The sequence below is a fragment of the Giraffa tippelskirchi genome, chromosome 3 (genome assembly GCF_054371585.1).
Source record: "Giraffa tippelskirchi isolate mGirTip1 chromosome 3, T2T-mGirTip1v1.2.pri, whole genome shotgun sequence".
Lineage (NCBI taxonomy): Eukaryota > Metazoa > Chordata > Mammalia > Artiodactyla > Giraffidae > Giraffa > Giraffa tippelskirchi.
The window spans coordinates 25,724,357-25,739,261 of NC_137277.1; the positions used below are offsets into that span (position 1 = coordinate 25,724,357).

At 49.1% G+C, this 14,905-nt stretch overlaps 1 protein-coding gene across 2 annotated transcripts; it reads right to left on the minus strand.

Moving 5' to 3' along the window:
• On the minus strand, positions 1 to 9,748 carry TAC4 (tachykinin precursor 4). Of its 2 annotated transcripts, XM_081582586.1 has the most exons (3): positions 9,054 to 9,152; positions 3,827 to 3,920; positions 1 to 32 (listed from the first exon to the last, which is right to left on the minus strand). In XM_081582586.1, exons 1-3 carry the CDS (start codon positions 9,150 to 9,152, stop codon positions 1 to 3), a joined length of 225 nt encoding a protein of 74 aa, XP_081438712.1. The 2 variants fall into 2 exon arrangements, with proteins under 2 accessions (XP_081438712.1, XP_081438711.1); XM_081582585.1 differs by lacking the exon at positions 1 to 32 and having other exon boundaries at positions 3,819 to 3,920; positions 9,036 to 9,748.
• Positions 9,749 to 14,905: the final 5,157 nt, after the last annotated feature.

Sequence of the window (14,905 nt, forward strand, 5' to 3'; positions counted from 1 at the left end):
TCACTCTGACCCATGGTTCTCATCCTCTTTGCCTGGGAAGAGTGCTGCACATAAGCAGTGGTTAGAGGAGCCTTGTCTGCCTCCTCCACCCTTGGAGGCCTTCTCTGGTCATCCACTCAAGGCCCTCCATTTGCCCAAATCAGGTTTCTCCGGCTATAGTTATTTAGGGCAATCAAATTCCAGGTTAATCTGGCAGAGCTTCCATTTTTCAATCATAAATGCCTCTACAGAGTGGATGAGCCAACCGTCACTAATCCTCTCTAAAGAAAGGGAGTGGTAATCCAGCACTTAAAATTCCAATGGCCCTCTGGGGGCCCCATGAAGTGCCCAGACTAGGGAGCAAGAGACAGAGTGTTTAGTCCTGGCTGTGTTATCAGTTCACCGTGTGACTTGGGGCAAATTGTTTCCATCCCTGAAAAATGATTTCTAAGGTTGCTGCCAACGCTTTGCATGGAGGGACGTGCATTTCCGTGTTGGCACTGGAGTGACTTCTAAGGCCTTTCAAATGAAATGGCTCAAACACTTAGGAAAAACTCTTGGGGGAATATAGAGCACTTTACCACCTTGATTCTCAAGATCCTCTGTTGGAAGGAGCAGGTATTCTATCAGGGAAGCTAGAGAGGGGCCCACAGGTCTGCAACTCGGGAGAGACGTCAGGATTAAGGAAGCAGACTGGAGCTTGGTGTCTGATCAGCTGTCACCCCCTGCCCTTCCTCTTGAGCTTGCTAGCTTGAGCTCTGAATCTTTCCCCAGCCTGAGTCACTTATCTACTGATTCACTTACCTTCTTGTTTACTTATTGAGCATCCCCTTGAACGCCTTTGTGGTTATGGCCCAGGCCAGAAGGTGTCAGCTGATAACCCCTCCCAGAGTGATACTGCGTTTATTTAGGTTTTTGAAAACAGAAAATACCTTAAGACTCTCTAACAATTAGGGAATAAGGGGAATGTTCCAGGGTCTGGAGAACTACACACCATTCTCTGTGGCTTCAGCTGGCCCTGAGAGTGGGGAACAGAATGTGCCTGTGTGTGCTGGTGGAGAAGCTATCACCTGCCTTCTGTAGTTGGTCCTCCTTGCCTCTGGACCACTGGTTCTCGCTGATACCCTGGTGGTGAAGAGACGAGACAGAAGAAAAAAGAAAGTGAAGCAGAGGAAGACTGTCTAGGGAACCAAGAAAGACAGGGCCAGAACTGGGGACTCATGAATAGAGTAATTTCTCTAGGAACTGAGGTTCTTCATTCACTGATCCATTCATCGATTCCTTCCTCTTTCTCTTCCATTTTCCCTGCCTTCTGCCCTTCCACAAATACCTCATGAGCGCCTCTAATAGAAACTGTGGGGACAGAGGAGATGGCAGACTTTTACTTGCCTGTGGGGTGGTTTTTACTCTGGGCACACTAGCCATGTGACCCAGCAGAACAGTGCAGAGCAGTGTGCCAAGGAGGGCGCCATGCCCAGGCCATGAAGACAGGCTCTGGGTATGGCAGGAAGGCAAGGAAGGAGAGGTAGAGCTAGGAGTCCCCTCAGTGAGGGTGGCCGGGAGGATGTGTGTGGCTTGCTCCTGGGGGCATTGAAGGGTGGTGGGTAAAGGTTGGTTTGATTTCAATTTTCCCTTTTCACTGAAGGATTTTAGACAGGGTTAGGGTTTTCAGTTTTAAGGTCCTTCTGGATTGATGAGTTTCTCCAACTCAAGGCTTTAGACCCACGGTAATTTTGAACCTTTGGCAGAACTGGATTCATCGCCATCTCATCCTTGCAGCTGCTCCCTAGGCCCGCACAGACCACCTCTCTAAGGAAACAACCAGGAAGCCTAGCGTGCAGCCAAACCACTCTGGCCCCACCCTCAACAATGCCAGCCTGTGCACCCTGGCCAGAGCATCTCCCCCACCTCCCTGACAACTCGGTCTTCCCCAGGGAGCATGTTGGGGGAAGGTGTGGACAACACTTACCTGTTCCCTCTGACTGGATGGGAGGTATTCCTGGGAGAAAGAGAAGAAATGAGGGTTGCACTGCTTCCCCGGGGGCCCAGTGAGATGAAACAGCTCATGGTTCTTTGGGATCCACGCCTTTGGTGGGTCTTTGGGGACTCTGGTCACCCCCTGTTGTCCTGGTGTGACTGGGCCTCACAAGGTACACTCGGTAGGCAGCAGTTTAGGGTAGTGGGAAGTGTGCATACTTCGGAGTCTTTGCCTGGTGCTAGTCGGGCATCCTTGGGAAAGTATTTAGCCCATGTGAACCTTAGTTTCCCTGCTGATGATAAAGGGGATATTATGAGATTTAATCACAAGTGAGCACAGTGTTCAGTAAATATTTCCTGTATACCCCCACCTCCTGCTTCCTGGGTTTCTGGATTTGGAAGCGACCTCTGAAATGACCCAGGCCAAAACTCATTTTGTAGAAGAAACTGAGGCCAAAGTTTGGTCACAAGTTAATTTTCTCTATTTTATTTTATGGTGCATGTACCAGGAAAATTTCCTCTATTTTTATATGTATTTCTTTAAATTACAAAAGCAGTTTCTGAATAAATGCCCACTATGAAATGGTAAGGTAGAGGTTGGTGTAGTAAAAATCCCCCTTAACTTTTGCTCTCCCTCACCTTCACTTCCTATCCTAGATGTAAAACACTGGTGAATTTGATATTTATCCTTCTGGAACTCTCCCAATGTTTTCATATGTGTGTGTGTGTGTGTGTGTGTGTGTGTAAGTATGCAGTGATTTTTTTAAACATTTAGGCTCCGATCTTACATAGTTATATAACTTGCTTTTTCCATTTAGCCAATATCTTGGAAATCTTTATCTTTCCACAGGTCTGCCTCATCCATTTCAATGGCCACAAAGGCTATGGATGTGCCAGACTTCCCCAGTGGTCCGGTGGTGAAGAATCCACCTTCCAATCCAGGGGACTCAGGGTTAATCCCTGGTTGGGGAACTAAGATCCCACATGGTACAGGGTAACTCACTAGGCCCATGCTACAACTAACGAAGTCCAAGTGCTGCAACCAAGACTCAGCACAGCCAAAAAAAAAAAAAAAAGGCCATGGATGTGTCTAATATACTTTGATTGTCCCCCCCATTGATAGTTTTTAGGTTATTTTCACATTCTTGCTACTTGGCACAAATACCTCAGGGCTTATGTAGCAATAGTGTTTCTATTTGATGGATTTTCTGAAGCGAACCTATCAGTCAGAAGGTATGCATGTTGCCAACTTCAATGGATATTGCCAACATGTCCTCCAAATGGACAGTGTATTAAAGTGTATGTAAGTGCCAGTTCTTTCATATCCTCACCAAAACCACTTTTAAAAATTTAGTTGTCAATAAGAAAACTGCTCTCTGTTCAGACTATTTTTTATCTTTGTCCTCCCAGGATACAGATTTCACGTCGAGAGTGCCCTCATGGAACATAGGTTCATTTTAATAATTCTACTTGAACCAAACAGAATCTCATAGAAAGCTTAGTCTTCGGCTTTACTCACATCAGAGGCAGATCTCAAGTTCTACCACCTCTCTCCATAGACCTCCACAGTATTGAAGGAAGGGCACCAGCAGGGTGCAAAATATTTGTCCCTACCCTTAGGGTCACTGCACTCCCCAGATTCTGGAGTGGTTTGTACCTGTTGCCTGGCATAATTAACACTCTCTGAAATGTCCTGATTTGGATGACAGTTGATATGGACACTATATCCCATCCCATGGCGTGAGTGACCCCTACTGGACTGGAGTAAGGGGTGCTGAGTCCTGGGCTTTAAGTTAGGGCCTCTGTTTGGGGTAACAGAACCCACCCAGAAGCCTTCTTCGCTGGGCATCCACCCACATCTGTCACTCACCTCCTATCTGCTTCCCCATTAGCCCAAAGAACTGGCTCGCTTTGCCCTTCTTCACGTCCCGGAGCTGAAGCAGGATGCTGGGGATGGCATCTTCCTGAAGAAGCAGAGAGTTCCTTAGAGTTGAGGGGAGGCTGACAACAATAACAATCTCAATAACACATGCTCTGTGCTGGCATTGATCTCCTCACATTTTACACAATACTGTAAATAATAACAGCAGTAATAAATGGCTAACGTTAAAGTGTTCCTAAGCACTTTCATATATTAACTCAATCCTTACCAAAACCACATAAAGAAGGTACTATTTGGGTCTCCATCTTACAGATGGATACACTAAGGCTCAGAGTGATTACCAGTCAGGATGTGAGACGAAGCCAGACTCTGACCCAGGTCACCTAACTCAAAGGCTCAGGCACTCCAGGCATAATCTCACTTATGCTTCACAACCACCATGTGAATTATCCATTTACAGATGGGGAAACAGGTTTGTGGAGATTAGGTGACTTGTCCAGGGTCACACAGGAAGCTGTAGAGTTAGAATCCAAACTCAGTCTGACTCTAGACTCCTCCTCTTCTCTCTTCCTCTGGCACTCCCCTCATTGTCTTGGATTTAACCTGGGCCTCTCATGGCAAGTGGCCTGGGGCAGAGGCCACTCCCTCAGGCAAAGACATTTTCATCCTTGAGCTGGTGGGGTGAAAGTTCTGGACCAAGGACTATAGATTTAAGTTCTCATTTCTCCATTAACCTTTGTGACCTTGGCCAAAGGCCTCTCCTTCCCTGGCTTTTACTGGAGCCTCTGATGAAGGGCCTGCTTGGCTCTGCCGAGAGGGAGAGATGCTTGCTAGTGGAGAGTGATAGTGGGTGACAGTCATTAGACCAAATTCATGTCTTTGTATCTCCAATACCTGGCATAGTGCCTGGTACACACAGGAGCTCAGCATGTATGGGATGCGGGGTGGTGAATGAAAGGCCCTTTCTCTGATAGGCTGGGAATAGGGAAGAGGATGGAGTCTCCTTTTCCAGGAAGGGTGAGACAGGTGACCAGAGCCCTAGAGTAACACAAGCTGCCTGCCTGGAGGCTGGCAGCTGGGGTTGGGTCACGGGCTCTTCCATTCCCAGTTTCCCCAGGGGCAGCACTGAAGCTTCAGGGACAAGCGGGGACCTGGCTGGGGTCCAGTAGAAACCCCCTCAGCTCTCCCAGCTTATCCCAACTTTTGGGATCAGGAGTGGATTGTTTTCTAAGCCTTGGACTAATTCAGTCACTTCCAGTCTGTCTCTTTTCCAGGACATCAATGGCTGGGGCAGCTGTCTCAAGCTGGAGTCATCTAGCCTGGCCAGGAACCGGAAAAGTGTCTTTGGAGATTTGGGCCCATTTCTGAAAAGCTTATGAAAAGCACTTTGCCTTGGTAAAAGGCAGTCTTCAAATGCAAGCTGGACAGAATATTTTTTTTCTCCCACCCATCAGGTTTCTGGGGCCCGTTAGGAGGTGTCTTTTACTCAGGAAGGACTCTTGCCCTGACCAGAAGCCCTTCTTACCCCTTTAACTCAAATCCCCAGCTGCAGGGCTAACTGCAGGCCGGGAGTCCTGAGAGCAAGGGAGAAAATCAGATCATCCCTAACAGAGGCATCATTCCTCATTCAGATGAGGTGGTTTCTATATCCCAAATGCTGTGTCTTGGTAAGCAGAGGGATGTTAAATGAGAGTGAGCCAAGAAGAAGCATCAGATGCAGCTGCAGCGTGGAAAGCCCCACGAGGCACTGGTTGAAATCAGTGATGTTTCCCACGTAACTGTGCAGAGTGGTCCCTATTACACAGTTTCCCAGTGCCTGGGCCATGTCCCCTGATGTTTGGCACAGACTCCATGTCAGAGCTGGGAAAAAAACCTTGGGGGCCATCTTTTATCCCCCCTCCCATTTTACAAGTGAGGTAACTGGTGTCCCAAGGTCACAGAGTCAGTGGAGAAGCTGAGACTTGAACCTTCATTTCCTCAGCCTGCTGTCTTCTCAACGGCACACACGTCCACGTTCAGACAAACTAGTAAGGAAGCCCACCAGAAGGAAAGCCACCAGGCATGGCTGTTACCTGATGGCTCATCCTGCAGCCCCACTGTCCTCACCGTCCCCGGACTAGGGGGAGCAGACCCAGCCCTGTCCCATCTGCCCTCCTAGAGGCTTGCCCTGAGCACTTTGCCTGTGTGTCTCTAGTCCACTGGCCTCATCCCCCTGTCTGATGGGAACCTCCGAGGTCAGGATCTCTGTCTCTCTGATCAGATGGGGTGGAGCACAGACGCTGTGTCTCTAGCTGTGAGATTTCTTCCCAGTGACAGCACTCAGGTCAGCTTAGTAGGAGAGGCTGGCAATCAAACCATTACTTGTCAGGGAATACGTTTCTGCATGTGAGACAAAACAGTGATCCCACTCCAAGTTGACCCCCTTGAAAGGATGTGCTGGACAATGTCCTCCAAGGCACAGATACACATAATAAGACATTGGGCAAGGTGTACAGTTGTGCTTTTGAAGCTGTATAATATTGGACAAGCTGCTTGACCTTTCTATGCTTCAGTTCCCCTATTTGTGATATGGGGATAGAAATGGTGCCTTTCCCACAAGGTGGATATGAGGATTAAATGGGTTAATATTTATGAGGCATTTAGGACAGTGTCAGGAACATGTATATGTTAAATAAGTTTGTTAAATTAAGCATGAACACATACTGTTCACACACCCACACACGCACACATTCTGTTTCCATATACCACTAGGCCATTCAGGTTTGTCATAAATCAAATCCCTTACAATTATACAGGTGAAGTGACAAATAGATTCAAGGGATTAGATCTGATAGAGTGCCTGAAGAACTATGGACGGAGGTTCACACTGTATAGGAGGTGGTGATCAAAACCATCCCCAAGAAAAAGAAATGCAAAAAAAAAGGCAAAATAGTTGTCTGAGGAGGCCTTACAAATAGCTGAGAAAAGAAGAGAAGCAAAAGGCAAAGGAGAAAAGGAAAGATATATCCATCTGAATGCAGGGACCAGAGAATAGCAAGGAGAGATAAGAAAGCCTTCTTAAGTGATGAATGCAAATACAGGAAAAGAATAGAATGGGAAAGACTAGACATCTCTTCAAGAAAATTAGAGATACCAAGGGAACATTTCACACAAAGACGGGCAAAATAAAGGACAAAAATGGTATGGACCTAACAGAAGAAGATATTAGGAAGAGGTGGTAAGAATAAACAGAACTATACAAAAGAAATCTTAATGACCCGGTAACCATGATGGTGTGATCACTGACCTAGAGCCAGACATCCTGCAATGTGAAGTCAAGTGGGTCTTAGGAAGCATCACTATGAACAAAGCTAGTGGAGGTGATGGAATTCCAGCTGAGCTATTTCAAATCCTAAAAGATGCTGCTGTGAAAGTGCTGCACTCAATATGCCAGAAAAGTTGGAAAACTCAGCAGTTGCCACGGGACTGGAAAAAAGTTTTCGTTCCAATTCCAAGAAAGGCAATGCCAAAGAATGTTCAAATTACCGCACAATTACACTCTTCACACGCTAGCAAAGTAATGCTCAAAATTCTCCAAGCCAGGCTTCAAAAGTACGTGAACCGAGAACTTCCAGATGTTCAAGCTGGATTTAGAAAAGGCAGAGGAACCAGAGATCAAATTGCCAACATCCATTGGATGATAGCAAAGGCAAGAGAATTCCAGAAAAGCATCTACTACTACGCTAAAGCCTTTGGCTGTGTGGATCACAACAAACTGGAAAATTCTTAAAGAGATAGGAATACCAGACCACCTTATCTGCCTCCTGAGAAACCTGTATGCAGGTCAAGAAGCAACAGTTATAAAGTAATTAGCCCCCAACTAAAATAAATAAATTTATAAAAAAAAAAAAAAAAGAAGCAACAGTTAGAACTGGACATGGAACAATGGACTGGTTCCAGATTGGGAAAGGAGTACGTCAAGGCTGTATATTGTCACCCTGCTTATTTAACTTATATGCAGAGTACATCATGGGAAATGCCAGACTGGATGAAGCATAAGCTGGAATCAAGATTGCAGGGAGAAATATCAATAACATCAGATATGCAGATGATACCACCCTTATGGCAGAAAGCGAAGAGGCACTGAAGAGCCTCTTGATGAAAGTGAAAGAGGAGAATGAAAAAGCTGGCTTAAAACTCAACATTCAAAAAGCAAAGATCATGGCATTAGGTCCCATCACTTCATGGCAAATAGATGGGGAAACAATGGAAACAGTGACAGACTTTATTTTCTTGGGTTCCAAAATCATTGCAGATGGTGACCACAGCCATGAAATTAAAAGATGCTTGCTCTTTGGAAGAAAAGCTAAGACACACTTAGCATATTAAAAAGGAAAGGAAAGGGAAGTCGCTCAGTCATCATGTCCAACTCTTTGCGACCCCGTGGACTGTAGCCTACCAGGCTCCTCCATCCATGGGATTCTCCAGGCAAGAATACTGGAGTGGTTTGCCATTTCCTTCTCCAGGGGATCTTCCCGACCCAGGGATCGAACCCAGGTCTCCCGCATTGGAGGCAGACGCTTTAACCTCTGAGCCACCAGGGAAGTCCGCATATTAAAAAGCAGAGACATTATTGTGCTGACAAAGTTCTGTCTAGTCAAAGCTATGGTTTTTCCAGTAGTCATGTAGGGATGTGAGAGTTGGACTATAGAGAAGGCTGAGTGCCAAAGAATTGATCCTTTTGAACTGTGGTGTTGGAGAAGACTCTTGAGAGTCCCTTGGACAGCAAGGAGACCAAATCAGTCAATCCTAAAGGAAATCAGCCCTGAATATTCATTGGAAGGACTGATGCTGAAGCTGAAGCTCCAATGCTTTGATCACCTGATGTGAAGAACTGACTCATTGGAAAAGACCCTGATGCTGGGAAAGCTTGAAAGCAGGAGGAGAAGGGGACGACAGAGGATGAGATGGTTGGATGGCATCACCAACTCGATGGACATGAGTTTGAGCAAGCTCTGGGAGATGGTGAAGGACAGGGAAGCCTGACATGCTGCAGTCCACGGGGTCATAAACAAAATATACTTGCATCTCTTTGGAGGTCTATCAGGCCAGGGGTGATAGCCTTGAACATGCCCAGAGAGGGGAGGCAGGCACCCTACCGTGCAGTGTACAACCTGCTCTCTTGCTATCATGCCCTGCTCTCCCCAAAGGTACTTACCTCCAGGGTCACAGCCACCCAGGAGCCTGCTTCAGCATCGACTGCCAGTTCCTTGTCACCTGCCACAGTGCATGCAGACAGCCCCAGGAGGAAAAGCAAGGTGACGCAGAGCAGCATCTTGGGACCCTAGGGGACCCCTCTCAGCCCAAAGACTGCCTCAAGCAGGCTTGGTCCTCTCTCTGGCTCCTCTTAGCAGGTGGGGGAAGCTCCACCTGTTCCGTCCTTCCAGCTACTCAGCCTCTTCCTTCAGCTTATCTGATGCCCTGGGCCATTTCCTGTAACTCCCCACCCCACTTGCTGGAAAAGCCAGTGATACCATGAGCTGCCCAGAGAAGGGACCAGGCCTCCTCCACTGCTGCCCCCAGTAGCTGATCTTTGTTGCAACACCACCTTATCTTTGGCTGCGTTCCCCCGGGAGGCAGGTGCACAATGGGGCAGTGTGTAGCGCCTAGTGCTTTTGGCTTCCTGACTAGAAGCCCCGAGGGGGCCTTGGCATCTCGGAAATGGAGAGGGGGAACTGCCTGGCTTCTCCCTTCCCCCGTAGGAGAGGCCTCTCCCCAGAACTTAGTATTCTACCACTAGTCTCCCTTTCCTGTCACTGCACCCCTTCCTTGGCATTCCCCGCCATGTCTTGCCCTAAGAGATCAGTTTAGTTCAGTTGCTCAGTCGTGTCTGACTCTTTGCGACTCCATGACTGCCACACGCCAGGCTTCCCTATCCATCACCAATTCCCAGAGCTTGCTCAAACTCATGTCCATCAAGTCGGTGATGCCATCCAACCATCTCATCCTCTGTCGTCCCCTTCTCCTCCTGCTTTCAAGCTTTCCCAGCATCAGGGTCTTTTCCAATGAGTCAGTTCTTCACATCAGGTGATCAAAGCATTGGAGCTTCAGCTTCAGCATCAGTCCTTCCAATGAATATTCAGGACTGATTTCCTTTAGGATTGACTGATTTGGTCTCCTTGCTGTCCAAGGGACTCTCAAGAGTCTTCTCCAATACCATGGTTCAAAAGGATCAATTCTTTGGCACTCGGCTTTCTTTATAGTCCAACTCTCACATCCATACATGATTACCGGTAAAACCATAGCTTTGACTATACAGACCTTTGTCAGCAAAGTAATGTCTCTGCTTTTTTTTTTTTTTGTCTCTGCTTTTTAATATGCTGTCTAAGTTTGTTATAGCTTTTCTTCCAAGGAGCAAGCATCTTTTAATTTCATGGCTGTGGTCACCATCTTCAGTGATTTTGGAACCCAAGAAAATAAAGTCTGTCACTGTTTTCATTGTTTCCCCATCTATTTGCCATGAAGTGATGGGACCCAATCTTTGCTTTTTGAATGTTGAGTTTTAAGCCAGCTATTTCACTCTTCTCTTTCACCTTCATCAAGAGGCTCTTCAGTGCCTCTTCGCTTTCTGCTATAAGGGTGGTGTCATCTGCATATCTGAAGATATTAATATTTCTCCCTGCAATCTTGATTCCAGCTTATGCTTCATCCGGTCCGGCATTTTGCATGATGTACTCTGCATATAAGTCTTGCCCTAAGAGATAAGGCAAGACTTAAAAAAAATACAAGGAGAATTGGGATTTCCCAGAAAAATGGCCTCCTGCTCAAGTGTCATCAGCTGTAAAATATCTTCCCACTGCTGTCAAAGTGGTCTTTTCAAAGCCCTAAGCTGACCAATCTCTCCCTGCTTACAACCTTCCAATGTCTCCCGATTGCCCATGGTGTAAAGTTCAAGCTCCCTAGCATGGAATTCAGGGCCCTTCTCCACTTAGTACATCTAACAGGTATAGAACAAGGGCCCTGTGGTCAGAGAGCTGTGAATTCCATCCCCAGGGCCCTCACTAAATAGCCGTGTTACTAAGTAACATGTTAGACATGTTACTTAGACTCATCAGTAAAATGAGATTATTAATAGCATGTATTTCCAAAGTTGTTTGAGGATGAAATTAGATAATGCATGTGGAGCACTTAGCACAGTGCATGATGGTAAATATTTAATACCCGTTAACTATTATGGACACTGGGTGAGGCACTGGGCGACAGAAGATGAATAAGGCACCGCCCCTGCCCGACAGCATCTCACAACCTCTAGGAAAGGAGAACTCTGGTTGGCAGATAAGCTGCATTCAGTTTGCTTGTGCCAGCAAGAGGTGGAGGGGAGAGAAGGCTGTCCTCCATGCCCTCAGTCTGCACATTTCCTGCCCCCAGACCGCTTCCCCACCTGCTCCCATACAGGACAAGATTCCCCGCCCCTACACACTGTCCTTAGCTGTTTCTCTGCCTGGACTTCCTTTTTCACATGGTAAACTCCCACTTGTTTAAGGTCTGCTTAATGGTTGCAGCCATGAAATTAAAAGACGCTTACTCCTTGGAAGGAAGGTTATGACCAACCTAGATAGCATATTTAAAAGCAGAGACATTACTTTGCCAACAAAGGTCCGTCTAGTCAAGGCTATGGTTTTTCCAGTGGTCATGTATGGATGTGAGAGTTGGACTATAAAGAAAGCTAAGCGCCAAAGAATTGATGCTTTTGAACTGTGGTGTTGGAGAAGACTCTTGAGAGTCCCTTGGACTGCAAGAAGATCCACCCAGTCCATCCTAAAGGAGATCAGTCCTGGGTGTTCATTGGAAGGACTGATGTTGAAGCTGAAACTCCAATACTTTGGCCACCTCATGCGAAGAGTTGACTCATTGGAAAAGACCCTAATGCTGGGAAGGATTGGGGGCAGGAGGAGAAGGGGATAAGTGAGGATGAGATGGCTGGATGGCATCACTGACTCGATGGACACGGGTTTGGGTAAACTCGAGAGTTGGTGATGGACAGGGAGGCCTGGCGTGCTGCGATTCTTGGGGTCGCAAAGAGTCGGACACGACTGAGAGACTGAACTGAACTGACTGAATGGTCACCCCCAGTAGAGTTTTTCTCTTTCCTGACTCCAGCAAGAATTAACTGGCCCCTTCCCTAGGCTTTCCCTATGTCTACCACTCATATCTCTCGCAGCTCTGCACAGGATGTTGTCAGAGGCTGTGCAGGTTGTGTCCTGCGCTGAGGAGGCTGCCGGCCTGGGGAATGCAGGCAGAACCTGGCCCTTGCTCTCACTGTGAAGTACAGCCTGGCATGAAGCTTCACCCCCTGCACAAAGGTGTCTGGCTCCATTTCTCCCACAGGGCCAGCTGGGCTGAGGACAGCCCTGCCACGCTGCTCTATTATGCCATGAGCGCTCTGAGAGTGGGGCTGTGATATATGTGTGCTTGGCACACAGTGGGTCCTCAAGAAACATGCAGTCACTCCACATCCAGGCTAGTGAAGGCAGAGATGTTACAAGGGCAAGTGTGGAGGTTTGGGGAAGGACACACTACTTTCACTCCCTTTCAGGAATCTCCTTGGTGAATCCCAACCTGATAGTTCAGGGACTTCCTTGGTGGTCCAGTGGTTGAGAAGCTGCCTTCCAATGCAGGAGACACAGGTTTGAAAACTGGTCAAGCAACTAAGAATCCCACATGCTTTGGGGCACCTAAGCCTGCACCATGACCACTGAGTCTGCTCTCTAGAGCCCATGCTCCGCAACAAGACAAGTCTGAGTGCCACAACTAGAGAAGCCAGCATATAGCAACAAAGAGTCCAGGCACCACAATGAAGATGCAGAGCAGCTAAAATGAAAACAAAATCCCCCAAAACCCTGATGGCTTCAGAATCCCTGCATTTGCTAAAACTGCAGGTTCCCCAGCTCAGCCTCTTCTGACCTAGTCAACCCTAGTCTGTGAGTCTGAATCTACACAGCCCGCAGCTAACTTTCCCACGGGCAGGGCACTTAATAACTTACAATCCACTTTGGTTTTCCACTTTTGTTAACAAGTTTTTCCTTACAGAGATGAATGACCCCTTCACTTTACAGATGTGGAAACTGACACAGGATTTCACAGGCCAGCAGGTTGGGCTTGCTCTAGGTTACACCGAGAACTATTGGTTGACTAGCATCCCAGGTCCCCAGCCAGCTGCTTCCCATTTTCCCACAAGAACAAGCAGTCCATGGCTGGAGGCAGAGCATTCACCTTTAGACAGGGGAGATGGCTTCCCATTCTGCAGGTTGAAACCCAGTGACCTTAGGACCCAAGGACCCTCTCTGAGCTTCAGTTTCTCCATCTTCAAATTGGAGCCAACCTTCATCTGGTGGTGGTAAAGGTTTTATGAATGTCCACCCTTAAAGAGCTCAGCACAACGACTGGCACATAGTATGTGCTCAATTAGTCCTAACTTAAGTTTTGTAATTATTCTACCTCTGGAACCCTGGACCTTAGCGCTGGTCTCCTGGCCCCAGTTTGACAGGGTGTGGTGGGGGCACAGCGGGGAGGGGGCAGGGTTCATGGGGCAGAGGAGAGGGCGGCGGGAAGAAGGGAGAGAAAATCCCGAAGGTCCGGAAGGCTGGGAGGGAGGCCGGGCACCGGCTGGAAACCGCGGCTATTTGCAGCTTTGCCCTGGGGCTGCGGTCAGGCTGGCGCTCTCGGCCCGGCTGCCGAGCTCGCCGCCCCGCCCCGTGCCCTCGGCCACCCGGGCACTTCCCTGGCGTGCGGGTCCCTCCTCGCCCGATCCTCGCGGCCCAGCGAGGGGGTTGGGGAGCCTCTGCTGAGCCGAGACGAAGCCTCTGGAGCCGGCCGAAGCCTCTGGAGCCGGCCGATCGCGGGGCTGGGGCGGGGGCGGCGCCGGGGGCAGGCGGGCCGCGAGGTGAGTCGCGGCCGCGGCGAGGCTGCCCGGGCGCCGGGTGGGCGCGCACGATTGTTAAAGGCTGCGGTTTGGCTAAAGATTGCGGAGCCGAGAGGAGAAAGGACGCAGGAGGGAGGACAGCTGGGAAGAGGGAAACACGAGCCGAGGGCGGGATGCGGGCAGGAAGCTGACGTTTCCTGAGCGCCGGCTGCGTTCAAAGGAGGTGGAAAGACTGGCCCCACTTTACCGGCCGGCTCGGGGAGGCTGGGTGCCTCGGACGAGGCCTTCCAGCTGTGAAGCCGCGGAGCCCGGAGCCCGATCGGCCTCTTTCCCTGCAGCTGAGAACGCAAACGCAAGCCGGGGCAGGGGCGGGGCGGGCCGGAGCGGGAAGGGGACCGGGGGCGCTGGCTCTCTGGGCTCCCCAGCCTCAGAGGACGCCACAGAGCCCCTGCTCCAGTCTTTCCCGCGCCCTTCCAGCGCCCCCATGCGGAGGATCCTTCTGAAGGCCAATCCACTCGCCCACCCACCTCCGCGCGCGCGTTTCTAGAACTCGGCGTTGGCGGATCCGGAAGGGGCCAGAGCTGGGTCCTAGTCTCACGGCCTACCCCTTGGATAGAAAGACGCGAGGAGAAAGGGAAGCTGGGCCCCCAGAGGAGGCGAGCCTCCTTGGGATGCGGTCGTTCCAATGGAGGGGGCAGGGTGGTTCCCGGTACAAGAAGCCCAGAGTGTGGAATTGGGGCAATAATCTTTGCACCCTTTGCTTGGACCCTTTCAGCGGCAATGGCTTAGTTTCACTGCGAATCTTTGAGATTACATTCATGCATTCATTCATTGATTCTGGATTTGATGAGACCTTACAACATGGGAGTTGCCCCACAACACAGCTGAAAAAACAGACAAGCATTGTAACATTTCTAACAGTGTGGAAAGTGCCATGGCAGTGGTATCTGGGGAGAGAATAAGAATCCTGGGCCCTCTTTACCCATATTTACAGTGTGGCTTCAGTATGGGCACACTTCAGAATCCGCCTACTAATGCAGGAGATGCAGGAGACGCTGTTCCACCCCTGGGTCGGGAAGGTCCCCTGGAGTAGGAAATGGCAACCCACTCCAGTATTCTTGCCCGGAAAATGCTGTGGATGGAAGAGCCTGGCGGGCTACAGTCCA